The 21,014-nt window shown below is 39.1% G+C and overlaps 1 protein-coding gene across 3 annotated transcripts in view; it reads left to right on the plus strand.

Annotated features, from left to right (window-relative positions):
- The window catches only part of APAF1 (apoptotic peptidase activating factor 1), a 99,464-nt gene that overhangs the window by 40,600 nt on the left and 37,850 nt on the right, over positions 1 to 21,014 (plus strand). For all 3 annotated transcript variants that reach the window (XM_082636027.1, XM_082636029.1, XM_082636028.1), the window contains 7 exons: positions 93 to 206; positions 659 to 843; positions 5,183 to 5,309; positions 6,357 to 6,482; positions 8,426 to 8,557; positions 11,806 to 11,931; positions 20,708 to 20,869. In XM_082636027.1, coding sequence (XP_082492153.1) covers positions 93 to 206; positions 659 to 843; positions 5,183 to 5,309; positions 6,357 to 6,482; positions 8,426 to 8,557; positions 11,806 to 11,931; positions 20,708 to 20,869 — 972 coding nt within the window. The remainder of the gene's footprint in view (positions 1 to 92; positions 207 to 658; positions 844 to 5,182; positions 5,310 to 6,356; positions 6,483 to 8,425; positions 8,558 to 11,805; positions 11,932 to 20,707; positions 20,870 to 21,014) is intronic.

Below are 21,014 nucleotides of genomic sequence, written 5' to 3' on the forward strand. Positions count from 1 at the left end.
CTCTCAGTAGTGTTAGGATAATGATGTTAGATTTAAAATTCTTTGATCTCTTTAACGGTGCTCCTAATCTTTTTTTTTTTTTTTTTTTTAAGGAACTGTGTACTTTAATGTTTTCCCTGGATTGGATTAAAGCAAAAACGGAGCTCGTAGGCCCTGCTCATCTGATTCATGAATTTGTGGAATACAGGCATATGTTGGATGAAAAGGTATATGTTATTATGAAAAATAAGTCCTTAAAGGACATCTCATTTTGACATTTAATTCTAGGTTTAATAGTGGGGATGAACAAAATAGCAGAGGTGAAGAGCAATAATTTCCTTACTTAATCTTTGATTATTCTAATTATTTTGCTTCCTCTCCTGCTGTGGATAGGATTGAGGTTTGAAAGCTGGGGAAGTAAAGTGTTCATTTTTTTTTTTAGGAAAGAGAATGTGTTAAGAAGGTAGCACTTAGATAATGAGATTTTTTTTTTTTTTTTTTTACCCTATGTTTAAAAGTCCAAAGAGGATCACTATGTATTTGTTACCTAATGGTTGGCTATTTAATTTTAGCTCGTATAGAGAATATTTAAGCCTTTAAATTGACAAAATCACAGAAACAGAAAAGTGTCAGATCTGGGCTCTGGTTACATTTCTAAGAGATTTCATTTTGTTCATAGGATGGTACAGTCTGTGAGAATTTCCAGGAGTTTTTATCTTTAAATGGACATCTTCTTGGACGACAGCCGTTTCCTAATATTGTACAACTGGGCCTCTGTGAACTGGAAACTTCAGAAGTTTATCAGCAAGCTAAGCTGAAGGCCGAGCAGGAGGTCGATAATGGAATGCTTTACGTGGAATGGCTGTAAGTAGGTTAGGAGAGAAGCCAAAGGGAACAGCACTAACTGTGTCATTATGTTTCAGGTAGTGAATAAGTTCACCCCAGGAAGACTTAACTACTTTGGATAGGGCCCACCCGCTCCGCGGCATGTGGGATCTTCCCGGACCGGGGCACGAACCCGTGTCCCCTGCATCGGCAGGCGGACTCTCCACCACTGCGCCACCAGGGAAGCCCAGGGCTCAAACTTTTAATAAGCATTCTTACTTATTGAAAACTTCTAGAGAAGTAACCATAGGAGAAATACATATTTTCAGAGTCCATAAAAATAGATGCTTGCCTATAAGATGACTTTTGACATTCATCCTAAATATTAATGTAAATGCTTCACTTATTGTAATACAGTATAGTAGCAAAGAGCATGGTTTTTGAAGCTACAAACCTAGATTTGAGACTCAGTTCTAAAACCTAAGAGTTTTGTGATTTTGAACAAGTTACAGGTTACTCTTCTTTCTCATACGTGAAATAGAGAACAATTCTTTGAGGTAAATGCTGTTTTTATGAAGATTTAAATCAATATTGGATATAAAGTGATGAGCACTTTGCCTTGCATATAGCCCATATTAAACTTCCACTGAATCCTGATTCTTCTAGCTCCTAAGAGGCCATTCAGTTGTGTTCTTATCTTAATCTTATCAATTTGTAAAAGGAAAGGGTAAACTACTATCTTTTTAATGCCTATGATATACTATATGCTCACATACATTGTTCATTTTATCTTCAAGACAACCTTATAACAGAAATATTATTTGCCCTACTTTACAAATGAGAAAATTGAGGCACAGAGAGATTGAGACTTGACTGAGCTCATGTGGCTTGCTGAATGTGATTTAAACTGTGGGTCTGGCTTTATTTTCAAGCTCCTTTTGATAATAAGTATGAATGGTCCTCTTTTCACATGAATAATTTATATCTAAATTGACCTCCTGGTTGATGTCGTCTGTGATCTATACAGCCCTGGACCTTCTTTCCACGTAAGTCAGGTTGCCGTAGGTGGTTTCCCTAATTCAGTTTAGTTCAACAAATATTTGAGTCTCTCTACTGTGGTAAAGCACTGTTACTAGGTGCTAAGGCTCTCCCCAGGGAGCTTACAATCTAGTAGTGAAGAAAGAAGTTTAAACAGATAATTATAATGTGATAAATGCAACAGAAGTAATGTATAAAATAGAGGTAGAACTGAGAAGTGGGTAATTTAGCTTGGATGGATGAGGGATTCTGGTAAGGTTCCGTAAAGGAGAGAGTTAAAAAAAATTTTTTTAATTAAAAATTAAATTAAAAAAAATTTAAATTTTATTTTATTTTACTTTTTGGCCGCACCGTGCAACCTGTGGGATCTTAGTTCCCTGACCAGGCATTGAACCCGGGCCCACGGCAGTGAGAGTGCCAAGTCCTAAACACTGGACCACCAGGGAATTCCTCAAAAAATAAAATTTTAATTTTTCATTGATTTTATTTTTGTTTTAAAGCAATCCATGTTCCTGATTTTTTTTTTTAAATCAGTGTTAGAGGGATGTAAAATGAAAAATCAGAGACTCTTCATGTTCCCCTACCTTCTCACTTCCCAGAGTTCACCATTCTTTAACATTTTCTTGGGAAGAGGTTTCACTCTCCCTGGAAGCAGCCACCTAATTCATTGAGATCTGTCTGTATTCTAGAATACTTGTTTACTCAATATCATAGCATTGTGTCATTTTACAGTGGTTTTCTGTTTACTTGTTTTTTTTCCATAATTATCTATCCATTCTGTAGTATAGAACGTTTGGAGGTTAAAATAACAGACTCTGGTTCTAGACCGCCTGGGCTTGAATCCCAGCTCTGCTATTTTTTAGTTGTATATCATTAGGAGAAAGTTATTCAACTTCTCTTGCCTAGTGGTACTATTCATAGCATTGTTGTGAGGATTAAATGAGTGTGTGTGTATGCACAAACATACACACCTGCATAGGTTGCTTAGAAGAGTACCTAGATCACAGAAAGTGCTCAATGAATGTTAGTTGTTGTTTTTAAGAATAAATAGCATTTAGGGAATTCCCTGGTGGTCCAGTGGTTAGGATTCTGTGCTTTCACTGCCAAGGGCCTGGGTTCTATCCCTGGTTGGGGAACTAAGATCCCCAACCAAGCCACGTGGTGTGGCCAAAAAAAAAAAAAAAAGATTAAAAAAGAAAAGGATAGGGCTTCCTTGTGCAGTGGTTAAGAATCTGCCTGCCAGTGCAGGGGACACAGGTTCTAGCCCTGGTCTGGGAAGATCTCACATGCTGCGGAGCGACTAAGCCCGTGCGCCACAGCACTGAGCCTGTGCTCTAGAGTCCGCGAGCCACAACTGCTGAAGCCCGCGTGCCACAACTACTGAAGCCTGTGCATCTAGAGCCTGTGCGCCGCAACAAGAGAAGCCACCACGATGAGAAGCCCGCACCCCACAACGAAGAGTAGCCCCCACTCACCGCAACTAGAGAAAGCCCGCATGCAGCAACGAAGACCCAATGCAGCCAAAAATAAAATAAAAATAGATAAAAAATAAATTTATTTAAAAAAAAAGAAAAGGAAAAATAGCATTTAGCATTTTGCCTGGTCCATGTAGTTGATATTCAAGAGAAATTTGTAGAAGATCGACTGAATTCATGTTTTTAGTTAGTGACTAAAATAGAATTGTGATACTTGGTCTGATAATCAGATGGGCATTGGTTTAGTTCTTGTTCTCTTTTGAACGTTGAGTTTGTTATTTTTACTTTTTCTTGCTGTTTTTCTTTTCCGCTTCATCAACTGCATTTCAACCTATGATGTTCTCTCATAGGATGGTTAATCATTAATAGCTGTATCTTTTTAACTGGGTTTGACCAGGTCATATTCAAAGAATGCTTTATTTTTCAGTACTAGAAAGCTTTTTTTTTCCTTCTGTAGAAAGTTTAGGTTGGTATAAACGTAATTTGAGTTTCATCTTTCAAAGAAATCATTCATGCATTCGTTTGTTATTTATCTAATACTTTTTGGCCATATGCCCATCATTGTGACAGGTCACTTTCCGAGCTTTGAGGAATTGAGTAGACAGATCGGGGGACATATTAATCTGATTCTCTAAACTTTGCCAGTAGCTTACCTGTTTATCCTCCAGATTCTCATCACTCTAGTTTTTATAGTTGTTTGTTTAATTACTTCTAGTGAAGTTTAATACTTTGTAGGCAAGGTTTAAGTCTGATTTGCCTTTGTGTTCCCTTTTTTCATTTGGTCTGTTTTGTGTGTGATACCTGTTCAGAGCAGATATCATTACTCACATTTTACATATGAGGAAAAGGAAACTTACTAGTTTAAGTAATTTGCATAAGTTTACACACCTAATAAGTAGTAGAAGCAGGGTTGCCCTTTAGGTTTATCTGACGCCTAACCTTTTCCTCTTAAGATAAGCATGATACCACTTAACATATTTACTCACAGTGACTGGGGTGTATGTATGTGGAATTCTGACACTGTTCTAATACTTTCCCCATTTTAAGTATACATCACATTCCTTTATCCTTTTGCCTTTGTGAAATAATATCTATACTAGTGCAATACTTAGTATTTAGTAGATTAATATACAAAGAAAATGACATTACTTTTTTGTCTCTATATCTGAATAATTGTAGTCAGAGAAGAATGGTTTTAAAGTGCACGTCGTAATGGTGGATGTAGTGTCATACTTTAGTTAGGAAATGAGCTTCATTTTGCTATAGCTCTTTCCTTTTGAAAAAGATGGAGTTTTTTTTTTTTTTTTTTTTTGCGGTACGCGGGCGTCTCACTGCTGCGGCCTCTCCCGTTGCGGAGCACAGGCTCCGGACGCGCAGGCCATGGCCCACAGGCCCAGCCGCTCCGCGGCATGTGGGATCCTCCCGGACCAGGGCATGAACCTGTGTCCCCCGCATCGGCAGGCAGACTCTCAACCACTGCGCCACCAGGGAAGCCCAAGATGGAGATTTTTTTGAGGTTATCTTCTTATAATGTTTTCTCTGCACATGTTGTTATTAATGTATTAGAGGAAAATAAAAACTGACAGGTATTTGATTAACTAGATTTCTTCCAACTCAGTGATATTTGTAGTACATGACAGGTTGCTTGATATAGCGTAGCATTTATCTTAAAATGCTGCTTTTGTTATATTATGCTTTTTTTCCTCAGGTGATGTGTGCTGTCATTTACATATTGGTAATTTAATTTTAAGAGTTTTGTGTTTTTTGGAACATAACTATGTTAAAAGACAGTTTATTACTGAAAGAAAATAATTACTTTTACTCTTGTTTATTGGGTTTCTGTTCATTTTTTCCCTTATATTTAGAAACAAAGAAAACATCAAGAATCTCTCCCGCTTGGTCGTCCGCCCCCATACAGATGCTGTCTACCATGCTTGCTTTTCTCAGGATGGTCAAAGAATAGCTTCTTGTGGAGCTGATAAAAACTTGCAGGTAAACCTATCTCTTGAGAAAAATTGAAAGAGTCATGCACCTAATACTGTGCATATTAGAATATATTTAAATTCTAAAATTCAAGAAAATTGCACATTAGGAATAGAGAAATGTTCAGATCTCTTGAACATTTTGTGAAAGCTTTCTCTTTAGATTTAAAAGATATGGTGGTGTATTTTCGTAATTCTGAACTTGCCAGGTGACATAGAAGTGCCTTTTACCCTAGCAGTCAGCTCTTGTCATCCATGTGGCAGCTGAGGGTCATGAGGAAATGATAACTGTGAAAAGGCATAAGGACTTCATAGCACAGTGAACAGGACTCTGAGTAAACAACAGTGACTGTGTAAAAGACCTGTTTTATCATAGGCTCGGGCACAGGTTTCTGACTGTAAACAGGAATTGGACTAGATTATTTCCTTAGGCGCTTGAAGGGATTTTAATTTCTCATTTGTTTTCAGAAAACATGAATGAGTGCTTTTCTTTAAATTGGTACTCAACCTTTTGATTTTGAAGGACACAAAAACCAGTTAAAACATTTAAATTTAAGATTGCAAGATTATGATTGTAAGCCTTATTTCTATATGTGTACTTTATTACTACTTCTATTAATTTTGGCGTTTGAGTGCAGAAAGCATATTGAATGAAGTGTTTTCTACTGATTGTTAAGAATTTGCCAAACTGTTCTCGAGAACTGAAGCTACTGTCACCTCTGTTGATTGACTGCTGCACTATGCAGCAGGCGGGATCTTACTTCTCTGACCAGGGATCGATCCCGGGCCCCCTCAGTGGGAGCGCGGAGTCTTAACCACCGGACCACCAGGGAAGTTCCTTTTTTCTTTTCTTTTTTTTTGGGGGGGCAGGATGATTTTCTTTTTATGTTAAGGCATACGAATTCTGACAGAAATTCTCATTTTTGCAGTGATATTGCCAAGGTTCATTTCTGTTGCAAAATAACAGTGATAAAGATCTTTTAAAGAAATATTTTTATTGAGTGATGGCCCATGGTTAAATAGGTATAGTAAAAAGATTTTATTGTTGCTTATACAGGTTTTCAAAGCTGAAACAGGAGAGAAACTCCTAGAAATCAAGGCTCATGAGGATGAAGTGCTTTGCTGTGCATTCTCTGCAGATGACAGATTTATAGCAACCTGCTCAGTGGATAAAAAAGTGAAGGTAGGGAAATATTTTCCTCTTGAGTTGTAATCACCACAGAATTTATTTTCTTTTTCTGTAATAGACGGACTAGAGTTAAGTAGAGTTAAAGAACTCTTGCCTATTGATCTACTAACTTGAGGCAAACCAGTTTTATCCATTGTAAATTAATTCTGTCTAAAACTTTTTATTTTTAAGCACAAGCAAAAATGCCTAGGTTGATTAGCCTAGGAAACACAGCTGATATTTATATTTATCAGGCAGCTGGGAAACACAATTTCAGATTAATGAATTTGCCTGACACTTATTGACAGGTCTGTGGGTTAAATATCAGTTGAAATCTCTAAGTGTACTGTGGTCGGAAGTGTTGCTGCACAAAATTATTGTCTGAGATCGATTCCTGTTGTAAAATATATAATTTGTGAAATGCAACCAGATTTCTTTTTACCTTTATGAGCTGGCTTACATTCAATGCAAAACTAGATGAATAAACATACTAACAATCAGGTTACTAGTCTACAAAGTAAACAGAGAAAAGAAAACCCACAGGGTAATTTTTCTTCGTTAATTATTCTTTTTTCTGTTTCTTGTCCCTAAATTTGGCTTTTAGCCAGAGTATTTTTATGGAATTTAAGAGAAAGTGAAGTCCAGGGGAATATTTTATTTGATAAATGGAGGGGAGACCTCATCTTGGGCGTTTTTCAAAAGGGGTGTGGAATGCTGAATCTGTTCAGGTGGGGTGGGTCTTAGTGGACCTGGGAGCAAGAAAGTTGGCTTGAGAGTTTTTGTGGAGTTTGCATCTACTTGAAGAGGACCCCGGAGTGTCCAGACTAAATTGAGACTTTGGAAAAATCTTCTTGATAGATTGGACTCTCTACGTGGCTTTACAACCAACCAGTTAATTCACTCCATAACCTCTATTCTGAGTCAGACTTGGAGTTGGCCATTCTGTGGTGTTCCAGAGTCAGAGCTATGTGGCTCAAGTTTCTATTTGTAAGAAATTTAAAGCAAGAGGCAGAAATACTTATTACAGAACTTTAAAATAGAATAAACTCTTTGGATCTCTGGAGAGTGCTTTGATAAGATAAAAGAAAATGCTATGAGAGGGACATTAGTACCTCTAAAAGTCCAAAGCCCAGTGAAAATTCATTAGGTAATTTATTTCTTTTGTTTGTTTGATGAAACAGACTAGTTAACATAGTAACTAGGAAAATGATTACTTTTTACTGAGAACACTGCATGAGGCTTTATACTACACACTTTCTTATATTACATTATCAATTTCTCACTACAATTGCAAAGTAAGTGTTGATCCCATTTTAGAGATGAGGAAACAGGTTCAGAGATGAAGTCATTTGCCCAGGCTCATATTAGCTAATGCCTGATGGCACCAGCGTTGAAAGCTAGGTTTCCCTCAGAATCTAAAGCCTATATTTTTTTTCACTGAGCCATTTGCCTTTACTTATTTATTAGTACCTTGAAGTCAGCAGAACACTTATCAAATTCTTTGTCATTTGACACCGTGCATTGTATAAGATGGGTACAAGTATCCCCATTTTACAGAGGGGGGAACTGAAATGCAGGTAAATTAAGGACTTGACTAGGGACACACAACTTATAAGTGGTAGAGCCAGGTCTTAGATTGGCTCTGATTAATTTTTCTGGTCTGAAGTCCATTATTCCATCCCTTTTATAGCACTTTTCTGCCTGCTGTCAATTCATATGAACATGTGAAATCTTGCCCTTGAAAAATGTAATGTTTTACATTACTTGCAGGTAGACTTGCAGATAATTAAAAAAAAAAACATTCTGGCAAAATGCTGACATAATTTAGGGAAGGGGGAGATATTCATTAGTATCATGTCTGGGAAAATCTGCAAAACAGCTCACATTTGCTTTGCCTCTCTGTTTTCTCTTTGAAAATAAGGGGTACTTGTAAATTTTATTTTCTCTATTCTCTTTAGATTTGGAATTCTATGTCTGGGGAACTAGTACATACCTATGATGAGCACTCAGAGCAAGTCAATTGCTGCCACTTCACCAACAATAGTAATCACCTTCTCTTAGCCACTGGTTCAAATGACTGCTTCCTCAAAGTAAGTGTGGATAATGAGAATTATGTAGATAAATTTGATAGATACATCACAACATCTCCTTTTTTTTCATATATTGTATTAATCAGAGATCTTTTGGTTGCAGGGGTAGAAACTTTCATATTAGCTTAAGTAACAACAACAACAACAAATATATTATTGGCTCTTGTAACTGAAGAGTCTAGAAGGAGTGTGGCTTCAGGCATAGCTGATTCCAGATGCCTAAAATACGTTCTCAGGCCCTAACCCCCGCTCCATCTCTAGTCTCTGTTTCCCTTTTTGTTGATTCAGGCATACTCTCTCTGTGCAGCAGATTTGGCTATCCTTAGCTCCAGGCTTACATGGATATTACAGCTCATAATCACAGAGGAAGGGAAACTCACTCTTTCCCAGGTCCCATAGTTTTCCCATAGAGAAAACTCTAGTTGACATGGTTTGGGTTACATGCGCATTTCAGAATAACCCTAGCGGTCAGTAGGATGGAATCCTTCGATTGGCTAGGTTTAGCCATGTAGAAAAGGGACGAATAGGTGAGGTCAGCTCCACTTGAATTATGACTGGGGCTTGATTCAAGATTCGAAAGAGAGGGTCTGTTATCAGAAAGAGGAGGGAAAAAATGTACTGATAGGAAAAGAAAAAATTTTGAACCAAACTGAAACCAGAAATAGATATTCGTTCCACATATCTTTGATAATTTTTTTAGATAAATTGATTTATTTTATTTATTTATTTTTGGCTGTGTTGGGTTTTCGTTGCTGCCTGCGGGCTTTCTCTAGTTGCAGCGAGCGGGGGCTACTCTTCGTTGCAGTGTGTGGGCTTCTCATTGTGGTGGCTTCTCTTGTTGTGGAGCACTGGCTCTAGGTGTATGGGCTTCAGTAGTTGTGGCACGCAGGCTCAGTAGTGTGGCTCGCGGGCTCTAGAGTGCAAGCTCAGTAGTTGTGGCGCACAGGCTTAGTTGCTTCGTGGCATGTGGGATCTTCCCGGACCAGGTCTTTAACCCATGTCCCCTGCATTGGCAGGTGGATTCTTAACCACTGTACCACCAAGGAAGCCTGGTCAACAGTTTTAAATAAGGACAAGGTTTACTTTAAGACCGGTCATTCCACACTTGCATTTCCATGAGGGCTATTAGGACTTCTTGTGCTTTTTTTTTTTTTTTTTAATCTGATTTTATTGTATTCTTTCAAGTCCTGGATCCTATGTCCTATGCAAGGGTTCTATTCTCTTATTTTTATAAACTTTAAGTTCTTTTTTTAAAAAAAATTTATTTCTTTGGCTGCGTTGGGTCTTTGTTGCTGTGCGTGGGCTTTCTCTAGTTGCGGCGAGCGGGTCTACTCTTCATTGAGGTGCACGGGCTTCTCATTGCGGTGGCTTCTCTTGTTGCAGAGCATGGGCTCTAGGGTGTGTGGGCTTCAGTAGTTGTGGCTCGTGGGCTCTAGAGTGCAGGCTCAGTAGTTGTGGTGCACAGGCTTATTTGCTTCGCAGCATGTGGGATCTTCCTGGACCAGGGCTTGAACCCATGTCCCCCACATTGGCAGGTGGATTCTTAACAACTGCCCCACCAGGGAAGTCCCACTTCTTGTGCTTTTTTTTTTTTTTTTTTTTAATTTTGGCTGCGTTGGGTCTTTGTTGCTGTGCACGGGCTTTATCTAGTTGCAGAGGGTGGGGGCTGCTCTTTGGTGCATGTGCAGGCTTCTCATTGCAGTGGCTTCTCTCCTTGCGGAGCACGGGCTCTAGGCGCATGGGCTGCAGTCGTTGCGGCGCGTGGGCTTGGTAGTTGTGGCTCGCGGGCTCTAGACCCCAGGCTCAGTAGTTGTGGCGCACAGGCTTAGTTGCTTTGTGGCATGTGGGATCTTCCTGGACCAGGGCTCGAACCCGTGTCCCCTGCATTGGCAGGCAGATTCTTAACCACTGTGCCACCAGGGAAGCCCTTCTTGTGCTTTTTGAACTGAGAGAAGCTAATGAAAAGATATAAATTTGATGCTGCTCCCATGTAATTTGCATTATCTGCAGAATTGGGTTTATCTGGGACTGGGATAAAAGAAGCTAGGGATGGAGATGGACATAAAGAACAGGACTTACCTCACTTACTGATGATTTCCAAAGGATTTTTATTAAGATTAATTTTGGGAGGTAAATGATTTCTTCTTCTGTGTTTAATCTAATTTGCATAAATCACCCTTGCCCATTTTATTTACATTTTTTTATACTTTTCAAACATACCCCAAAGGAGAGAGAATAGTAACTCTCGTGGTGTCCATCGTCTAGGTCCAACAATCGTCAACATTTGCCAATTGTATTTTATTCCCCCACCCCCTCCCATTTTTTTGGATTAGAGCATTTTATAGCAAATCCCAGGTGACATATCATTTCACCCAGAATACTTCAGCATGAATCTCTGAGGTCTAAAACATAAATACCATGCCATTATCATACCTAACATAATAAACAGTAATTTCTTAATATACCTGGTCCATGTTCTTTTTTCCTTATTAGTCTCAAAGCATATCTTTCTGCCATATAGTTATTGGAGTCAGAATCCAAACTTCAACTGGCATTTGGTTGATATGTCTCTTAAATCTTTTATTCTTTAAATGTTCCCCTTCCTGTCTATCTCTTTTTTTATGCCATTGATTTGTTAGAAAAATTGAGTCATTTATCCTGTGGAATGTCTCACGTTCTGGATTTGGTTGATTGTTTCCAGGAAGGGTTGTTTAACTTGCTCTGCTAATCCCTTCTGTTTCCTGTCAAATGTATTTATATCTATCTTTGTAGTCTTTGTATTTTTGAGTCATTTTTTAAGAGCCCTAATAGATTTTAGCCTAGTTAGTAGACTCTAGGTTTGCATAGGGAAATCTTAGAAATGACTATTTTTAGAGTTGGATAACTTAGCATCTAAAAAAAATTGGGCAATTTATTTTACATATTGTTATACAGCTGAGTAAACTAATAATGATTTCAAACTACTTTGTTAAAATAAGCAGTAATTGTTTAGCTAGTTTAGTGCTCAGACTGAAGCCTAGATAAACCTTCAAGTCCCTTAGTAGATTTAGGTGCTGATCTAAGGGCTGTCCCATTACTTGTTAATCACAAGTTCACCTTTGTGTTTGACACCTTTGTCAAACTGTGAATGGAATGCTTCCTGTAACTGAAAAAGCTTAATTGGGAGGGAAGGAAGAACTTCACATGATTTCTAACTTTTCCCCATTCAATGCTAGTTTTTCAGTTATCTTTTTATCTTTCTCAAATAGCTCTGGGCTCTGAATCAAAAAGAATGTCGAAATACCATGTTTGGACATACAAATTCAGTCAATCACTGCAGATTTTCACCAGATGATAAGCTTTTGGCTAGTTGTTCAGCTGATGGAACATTAAAGGTATGCTTTTGTTCATTGTTAAAATGGTTTATAAATAATTTTATTGTCTTACGAAATAGATTTCTGTTTTTCACATTTCTACAGAAAGCTTCAACTTCCAGGAGCATATTTAATATAACTGTAATTGGTTGTCATAATGATTGCTTATTAATGGTTTACTACCTTATGCTTTAAAGTTCATATAATTTTAATTCTTAATTTTTAAGCATGTATTTCATTTATGGTTTCATAAAATCTTTTGAGATCTATGGGGTCAAATTTGTAAAGGTCCTGCTTTTATTTATCATTCATTTATTCTGCCTTTTATGTTCCTATATTCCTGTTTTTGCGAAATCTTATGGGGGGAAACTCAGAGCTAGGGAAAAAAGCTTATTCAGCCTCCTGAAATTTATAGTCTTTAAAAAACACTGAATCCTTCTTCCTTAAATCTCCACCTTACTTCTCAATAAGATCCTATGCCACTTTCTTATTCCTCTCTACTGTCATTCTGGTCCCCTGTTTATTGATTCTCCTTTCTTTGGTGTTAAATCTAATCCATCTTTGACTTCCTCATCTCTTGGTCTACCTTTCTGTAGCGTTTGCTCTGGTTCATGCTGTCATACCCTCATGTGTGATAGCAGCCTTCTAAGATATACTCTTCATCCTTCCTTATCCCAATATGTAGCTGCTAGATTAACTCTCTACCTCTGTTTTCATCTTGCCATTTTTAGCTGGAACACAAAAGTACCAAATTCTAAATTATGATAAACCCAGGCTCATCAGGCACACCTCTAAGGCTCTTCACTTTCCATCATTCTACCTCTGATCCTGTCCAGTACATTAATTGTCACTTCTGGGCAAGATAATTTTGGGGGCTTATTTCAGCTACTGTCCCTATATATGTTTCATTAGTCTTTTTTGGAATTTTTTTTGCCTCCAATTCACTTGTCTGTAGTTTTTAATTACCCTCAAAACTTTATAAATTTAAAAAATAAATGCAAAGCCTTCTTCAGAAGGTGTTCTCTTATGACATCCATCCATCTGGTTCTGAGAACAAATATATACATATCTCCTATATACCTGTATCTATATATATCGATAGGTGGAAGCTGCTTGGTCTTCTGATTTCCACTTATAAATTTGTTGTACTGTTTAGTTCAGTCATTTTCATGTGTCTTCTTTTTCTTTGATAAGGTTGAATATAGGTTTATGATCTGCAGAGACCTTGTCATCTTTCTGTATCTCTCTGAAGTTCATTGTACACAGTCGTACTCAGAGCATGTGCTCAGTAAATTTTCTTGGCATATACCTCTTCCAGGGAAATACTTGAGTCCTCCGGGCTCTATTTTGTTTGTTAGAATCTCTAGAGAAGGAGATTTGTTAATGCTACTAGGTGACTCCTAAGTTACAGCAAATTATACTCTCTTGATGCTGATCCTCTGTTTGAATCTTTGATCTCTCTTTGTTGACTGAGGATAACTCATTTTTGTATAGATTTCTTCTGGGCATCTAGGAATTTTATGGGTAGAATTCTACTTGATATAATTTCCTGGCATCTAGTAGATGTTGGAGCATTCTTAGAATATTCAGCCAAATGGATTTGGCCTCTATGACATATTCTCTACAAATATCAAATATCTGTCTCTTCTTTGGGATGACCATATCAGAGGATTTTTTGGAGGCCCAGTGAAGGCAACCCTCTTCTGAAAGATTCTTCTAGTCCTATGAGTTGTTATTTCTTGGTTTTTACTAAATGAATGACTTCAGAGGCATTTTATATCTCAAGGAAGGTTCTCCTTTTACCTTATCTCCATTGCTAATGCAAGTTCTGGGAAGATTCCATTATTATTAGTTTGCTTAATGTTGAAGAAAGTTGTGAAACCAGGCCATTTATCTGTTCTACAAGTTTGAGCTGTGTAACTCTACTGGGCCTTCTTTGCTGCCGTTTGTTTCCCGAACTGAATTCACCGTAGTGCCTGTTCCAAACCTCTTCTGCTGTTCTTAAGCCCCTAACAATGTCACTGTATCTCTTTCATTCTATGGAGATAACCTTACCTCATACCTATTCAGAAGGTTGACATCACCCGAGAGCTCCCTGCCATGAGCCCCCTCAACAATTGCCATAAAGAGTCTCTACTCCCCTTCTTCTCTCATCTCAGTGCCCAGGAAGTCCTCTGCTTGTACCTACTGTTCCTTTTTTTTCCTTCTTCCCCTGAGACCTTGCCTCATTGGTTATTTCCTCTCCATGTTGCATCTTTAGTTTTTTTTCTCTTTTGAATCCTTTCCCACAGCCTACAGTTGTTCTTGGCCCTTCCTAAGCATTATAAAACCAAAAAGTGAAAAACCTTTGATTCTTCCTTGATTGTGTTATCCTCTGAAATAGTCATTCAGTTTTTCTTTTTGACTAGACCTTTATGACTAGACTTCTTAAGTCACCTATACTTGCCTCAACCTCTGACTACTTATTCACTACTTAACCCTTTTTTAGCCTGGTCCTGTTATTCCCTTGAGGAGTAAAATCCAGTTTTATTTTGTTTTCATTCTTTTTGTTGTAAAATCTAATGCTCTTTGGATGAGTGTGAAATCCGGTATTTTTCTTTATCCAGTCCTTATTCTTTTGGTTGTATTACACCCCCTTCTATTTCCTTTTTGAAACTCTACTCATTTGACACTCAGTGTTTTCTTCTTTCTTTTTCTGTGTCTCTAACCCCTTCTTTAACTCTTTTTCCTGCCCATTAAAATATAGCTGTTTCCTCAAGATTCTAATCTTGACTACCTACCTCCATCACCTTTCTTTCATCCCAGTTCAGCTGGTCTTGTGGCTTCAGTTCTTCTCCCTTCTGTGAGTGACTTTCAGATGTGTTCTCTCCAGCCCTCATTTCTCTTATGTGCTGTGTCCTGCATCTTTAACTGCCTGCTCACTGTTGTCACTTAGATAATATGCCATACCTGAAACTTAATGTGCTCCAAACTGAACTCTTCATTTTTTCTTCCCCAAACTGACCTACTTTTTGTGGTTCCTATATGTTTCAGGATTTTGATTAGATCAGTGTTCAGGATTTTTACATCATTGTGACTGATCACAGTTGGGCCACGTAGTATATGATGATTATTTTTCCCCCCTTTCCTGTACAACACTTTGTTTTCTTTGGGATTAAAGATGTTGTATATTTAACAGTGAAGCTTTGTTTTTATCATTTGCTTATTTTTTTTAAAGGTTGACATTTATTTTTTAATTTTTAAAATTTATTTATTATTTACTTATTTATTTATTTTTGGCTGCATTGGGTCTTCATTGCTGCACACAGGCTTTCTCTAGTTGCGGCCAGCGGGGGCTACTCTTTGTTGTGAAGCACCGGCTTCTCACTGCAGTGGCTTCTCTTGTTGTGGAGCACGGGCTCTGGGTGCGGGCTTCAGTAGTTGCGGGCTCTAGAGTGCAGGCTCAGGAGTTGTGGCTCATGGGCTTAGTTGCTCCGTGGCATGTGGGATCTTCCCGGACCAGGGCCGGAACCCGTGTCCCCTGCATTGGCAGGTGGATTCTTAACCACTGCGCCACGAGGGAAGCCCAAAGGTTGACATTTATTTATTTAAATTTATTTATTTTGGCTGAGCCAGGTCCTAGTTGCGGCACACGGACTTATTTGTTGTGCATGCGAACTCTTAATTGCGACAGGCATGCGGCATCTAGTTCCCCAACCAGGGATTGAACTCGGGCCCCCTACATTGGTAGTGTGGAATCTTCCCACTGGACCACCACAGAAGTCCCCCTATTATTTTTTAAATGTGCATACCACTAATTCATCTTCAAACTATCCCTTGTCTAAGTTCTTTCTTAAACAATTTAAATGTATCAGGTATTTGATTTGACATCTTCTTTTCTTAGAAATAACTTTCTTAGAGGGTTCTACCTTGCTCCATTATGATTGGTGGTACTATTCCCAGTGTTCAGCTGCCATCCTGGGAGTTCCTTTTGCTTTTTTCTTGAGTTGAAACCCTTGTTTCCTGAATTTCTTGGTTTACCCTCTCAGCTTGGTGGAAAATCTCCTCTAGCTTTCTAAGAAAGAATCTCTGGGAGGTAAATTTTTGAGAACTTGTCTGTCTAAAAGTGTCTTTCTTCTAGCTTCATACTTAATTTATATATATATATATATATATATATGTATATATTTTTTTGCAGTACGCGGGCTTCTCACTGTTGTGGCCTCTCCCGTTGCGGAGCACAGGCTCCAGACACGCAGGCTCAGCGGCCATGGCTCACGGGCCCAGCCGCTCCGCGGCATGTGGGATCTTCCCGGACTGGGGCATGAACCTGTGTCCCCTGCATCAGCAGGTGGACTCTCAACCACTGCGCCACCAAGGAAGCCCATTAATTTATATTTTTGACTGCATACAGAAGAAAGTAATTTTTCCTTAGAATTTTGGAGACATTGCTTGCTCCCTTGTCTTCTAGCTTCCAAAGTTTCTCTTGAGATGTTTGATGCCATTCTGATTCGTATGTGATCTATTTTCCTGTCTTGAAACTTTTAAGATCTTCTTTTATTCCCAGTATTTTAAAAATTAATGATAATGTGCCTTGGTGTGGGTTTGTCTTCATTTATTGTGCTTAGCACTCGATAGCCTCTTTCAATTTGGAAATTCATGTCCTTCAGTTCCGGAGGTTTCCTTTAATTATTTGACTTATTCTTCTCTAGTTTCTCTTTCTAGAATGTCTATTAGGGATGTTTTCTTATTTTTCTCTTTTCTTCGTCCATTTATCCTACTTTTTGGAAGATTTATTTAGCTTTATTTTTCACTCCTTCTATTGTGTTTTTAATTTCTGTTATCATATTTTTAAGTGTACCCATTCTTATGATCAGTTTCCTTTTTAATATTATTCTTGTTTCATGGGTACAATATCTTTTATCTTTTTGTGGGTATTAGTAATAGTTTTTTTTTTTAAGTTTTCATATTCTTTTATAGTTTATCTTTTTTCTGTTTGTTGGTTTTGGTTTCTGTCTACACTTTAGAGCTATAGCTTACTTGCCTGATCCTTGGATATCTGCTCATGCTTAAAGAGTGCAGCACTGGGAATTCCCTGGTGGTGCAGTGGTTAAGAATCCTCCTGCCAGTGCAGGCGACACGGGTCCAAGCCCTGGTTCGGGAAGATCCCACATGCTGCAGAGCAACTAAGCATGTGTGCCATAACTACTGAGCTTGCTCTCTAGAGCCTATGAGCCACCACTGCTGAGCCCGTGTACCACAGCTACTGAAGCCCACATGCCCTAGAGCCGGTGCTCCGCAACAAAGAGAAGCCACCACAATGAGAAGCCTGTGCACCACAGTGAAGAGTAGCCCCTGCTCGCTGCAACTAGAGAAAGCCTGTGCACAACAATGAAGAGCCAACATAGCCAAAAATAAATAATAAGAAACAGACAAACAAACAAAGCACATTTAAAGAGTGCAGCACCAAAAAACTGATAGGAAATTGTGAACTTATTTATAGTGGGTTTCCCTGTAGTGTTATCATTTTTTGATGGTGAACTCTTAATGTCAGACTCTTTAGATCTTTTGTCTTGATCTGGTGGGGTATTCAGAGAAAAATCTTCAGTCCCCTTCCTGTAGGCTATAAGTCTGGCTGGCAAGTTCTGCAAAGATATCTAGGCAGAGATCTCAACACTTGGAATATAGACTTTCTCTTAAATTCCCTATTTTCAGAATGGTGACCCTGCTCTCAACTGTGCTGGGTGTAGATTAACCCTCTTTTCTTCAGCCAGAGTAGGGCAATCTGGATGGCATAGTAGGGGAAGGGATTTCAAGGGACTTTCGATGATTCCTCCTGTGTTAGCTCCATCTTTACCGGAAGGTGCTAGGCCCAACACTTCCTGAGCCTTTTGGGGGTTCTCTGGTGTGAATTGGGCTACTTCTTGGCTTTCTCCACTGTGAGCTCAGGATTCAATTTTAAGGATCACTTGTCTTTTTTCTTTCTAGCCTTTATAGTTTTGTCGCTCTAATATCTTCCTCCATTCTCCTTTACCTTGTGAATCATGCCTAGAGAGAAAAATTCTCTTTACTGTTGTTTTACATGGGTTTTGGGAGGGTGTTGAGATGAATGTATGTGTTCTATCTTCAGAACCCGGTTTCTTTCAGTAACGCTATTGTCTCTACTCACCTGTGCTTGAAACATGGGAATAATTTGTCTTTTCACTTAAAATGTATTTATTGATCATTTATTGAGTACTTACTATGTGCCAGATTCTGTACTAGGCATTTGGTTTTTAAACACTTAAAAAAAAAAGTATAGTTCCTGGCTTGAAGTTGTTCAGGGTCTAGCTGGGGAGAAAGGTAAGAGAATAGACAAACCATGAAAATGGTAAAAGTATGTGGAGGGGGCTCAGAGCAGGCAGTGGTTCTGTGGGGGAGTGTGCAGGCTCCTGCTGCTGCACCCAGACTGCACTTGTTCTCCCTTTTCATTGTCTTTACTTTTCCATTTTGTACTTTAGCTTATGCTGACCCCTTAGCCTAGACTCTCTGGTATTTTTTGGTATTGAAATCCATCTTAAGTCCATCTTAAGTTGTCCATCTTAAGTTGGTGTAAAGTAGGCTGAACTTCAGGGAGGAGAGTGAGGTGGCCCCCTCTGCAAAAAGTGTTTCCTCAAGCCCATGGCTCTGGTAAAGCATTGCCACTGTGCTGTATCTTTTCCTCTCAAATGACACATCTGGGGCTTCCCTGGTGGTGCAGCGGTTGAGAGCCTGCCTGCCGATGCAGGGGACATGGGTTCATGCCCCGGTCCGGGAAGATCCCACATGCCGCGGAGCAGCTAGGCCCGTGAGCCATGGCCGCTGAGCCTGCGTGTCTGGAGCCTGTGCTCCGCACCGGGAGAGGCCACAACAGTGAGAGGCCCACATACCGCAAAAAAAAAAAAAAAAATGACACATCTGGCATATCTTGCGTTAGAGTCATTTATATGCTTGTCTTGCCTCCTTTACTGGCCTATAAACTCCTTGAGAGTAGTGTCTATATCTGATTCACTTATATAATCTCAAAGTGACTAGCATAGTGGTTAATAAATGTGTTCAAGGTGATAAACCTTTGCCGTGTCCCTTCAGATTGAATTAAGCCTTCTCAAAACTTAAAAGAAAAACAAGTTAAAAGTCTTCAGGGACAGGATTTTGGTTTCAGGTGTGGGTATCAGAATGTGATTGTAGAGCAGTAACAGCAGGGGACAGACATTGCTGCACTCTTGGTAAGAACTGCCGTGTTTGTGGCAGCTTTTACTGTTAAGCCAGTATCGTTGGCTGGTTCGCACTGATACAGTGACGTTTACTAAGCAGAGGTCTTGCAAAATGATGCTGGATAACAGCATTTCAAGGTCGAAGTCTTGTAAAGCTTTTATTTTCCGAGAGGATGAAGAACCATAAAATTATTTCCTGTCCCAAATGGCTCTGTAATCTTCTAAGTGTTTTATAGCATATCATGTTGATAAGCATGTGTTTTTCAGGCCTTGATGATAAACTGTTTCAAAATGTGAGTTTTATTTAAAGATTGCCATTTGAACCACACAAGGACCAGGGTGCACATGGACCTTGGATACAGTGCAGTGACTTGCTCAAAATGAAATGCTGGTATTTACTTGGTCCCTCAATATGTGGAATTTCATCACTCCTTGGATAGTGGCTAAGGTCAGGTCCACATGCAGAAGATGTAGTTTAGATAGATGTAGTGAAATTGGGTTGTATTAGTTTTCTTTTCCTTTCTTAAATCCAGGCAATGATTGCTTTGTTTTTTGTATTAAGAGGGAAACTGTGATTTCTCATATAATCTGACTGATGTGACTGAAGCTTCTGGCACTGATGTTCAGATTTTCTCTCTTCAGTGTCAAGGAGGGCTAACTACTTTAGAGGTCTCTTTGGTTCGTCCAGTTTACCTATAGTTATCGCAAGGGGAAAGGTTTTGGTTTTGGCTGTATTTCTAGTGTATATAATCTTTAAACTCAAGAGAGATTTAAACGTGTGCCTGGCCAGTCAAATCGGGTTTTACCCTGGGAGCTGTGCTTTGGAAGCTGAGTTAAAGCCTGAGAAGCAGCTTTTTTTTTGTTTTTAAATCCTTTTCCTTGGCCAACCCTTGGTCTGTGTATGGCAGCCATTATCATTCTGTGAAACTGGGACACTGCTCAAGGCCCAGGGGAGTGAAGATGGATCTTCTTGAAGGCCTTTGTCATTTGGGCTGCTCAGGTGGCTCTGTTAGCGAGTGAGGTTTGGTCTTTTGTATCCCATTCCTCAGGATCCAGTTGTTTTAGAGCCCTGTCTGGCCCCACCAAGCACACAAGGTGGCTTGCTTCCTTTCAGCATATTGTTTTCTATTTTCAGGGACTTCCTTATGTCTCTGATGCTCTGCTAGGTTATAACTCAGCTTGGGCTGGGTCCTGTGTGTAGTGTCTGTGCTGTGCATGTGAAGCAAACCTCATGCCTGGCCCAGCAGAGGGCAGCCGTGGCAAGTCGTGAGTCTCTTCTTTCTTCCACGCTCATTCTTGCTGTCAACACCTAATCTTTAGCCTCCTCCACACCACGCAAGTCTCTTTTAACATTTTGTGTAGTTTTACATTCTGCATTTTGGGCAGTGCTCTTTTTTCTTTTTAGGAAGGTGCTGAATGAAACTGGAATCCTTAATTTAAAAGCCTTATGAAAAGTTATGCATAATTAACAATAAGTCATTAGGTGAACTGGATAATTTGTGTGACATTTAGGCCAGGTGGAATTCTAGAGGTGTGATTTGAGATCAAAACACACTTAAACGTTTTTTTATTTTTGTAACTTGAAGCTTTGGGATGTGAAATCAGCAAACGAGAGGAAGAGCATTGATGTGAAGCGGTTCTTCCTCAATGCAGAGGAGCCTCGAGAGGATGTGGAAGTGATAGTGAAATGCTGTTCATGGCCTGCTGATGGTGCTAGGATAATGGTGGCAGCGAAAAATAAAGTCTTTGTAAGTACCAGTATTTTAAAAAGCCAGATTTAGTTTAATTTAAAGGAAATTGAAACATCTAATTGATTCTTGCACTTTATACTGTTTACTGATATGAAGTGTAGCTGAACTACTTTGGGCAGATGCTCTAACCTCCCATAGTTCT

Source organism: Mesoplodon mirus (assembly GCF_964341445.2).
Source record: "Mesoplodon mirus genome assembly, chromosome: 11".
Lineage (NCBI taxonomy): Eukaryota > Metazoa > Chordata > Mammalia > Artiodactyla > Ziphiidae > Mesoplodon > Mesoplodon mirus.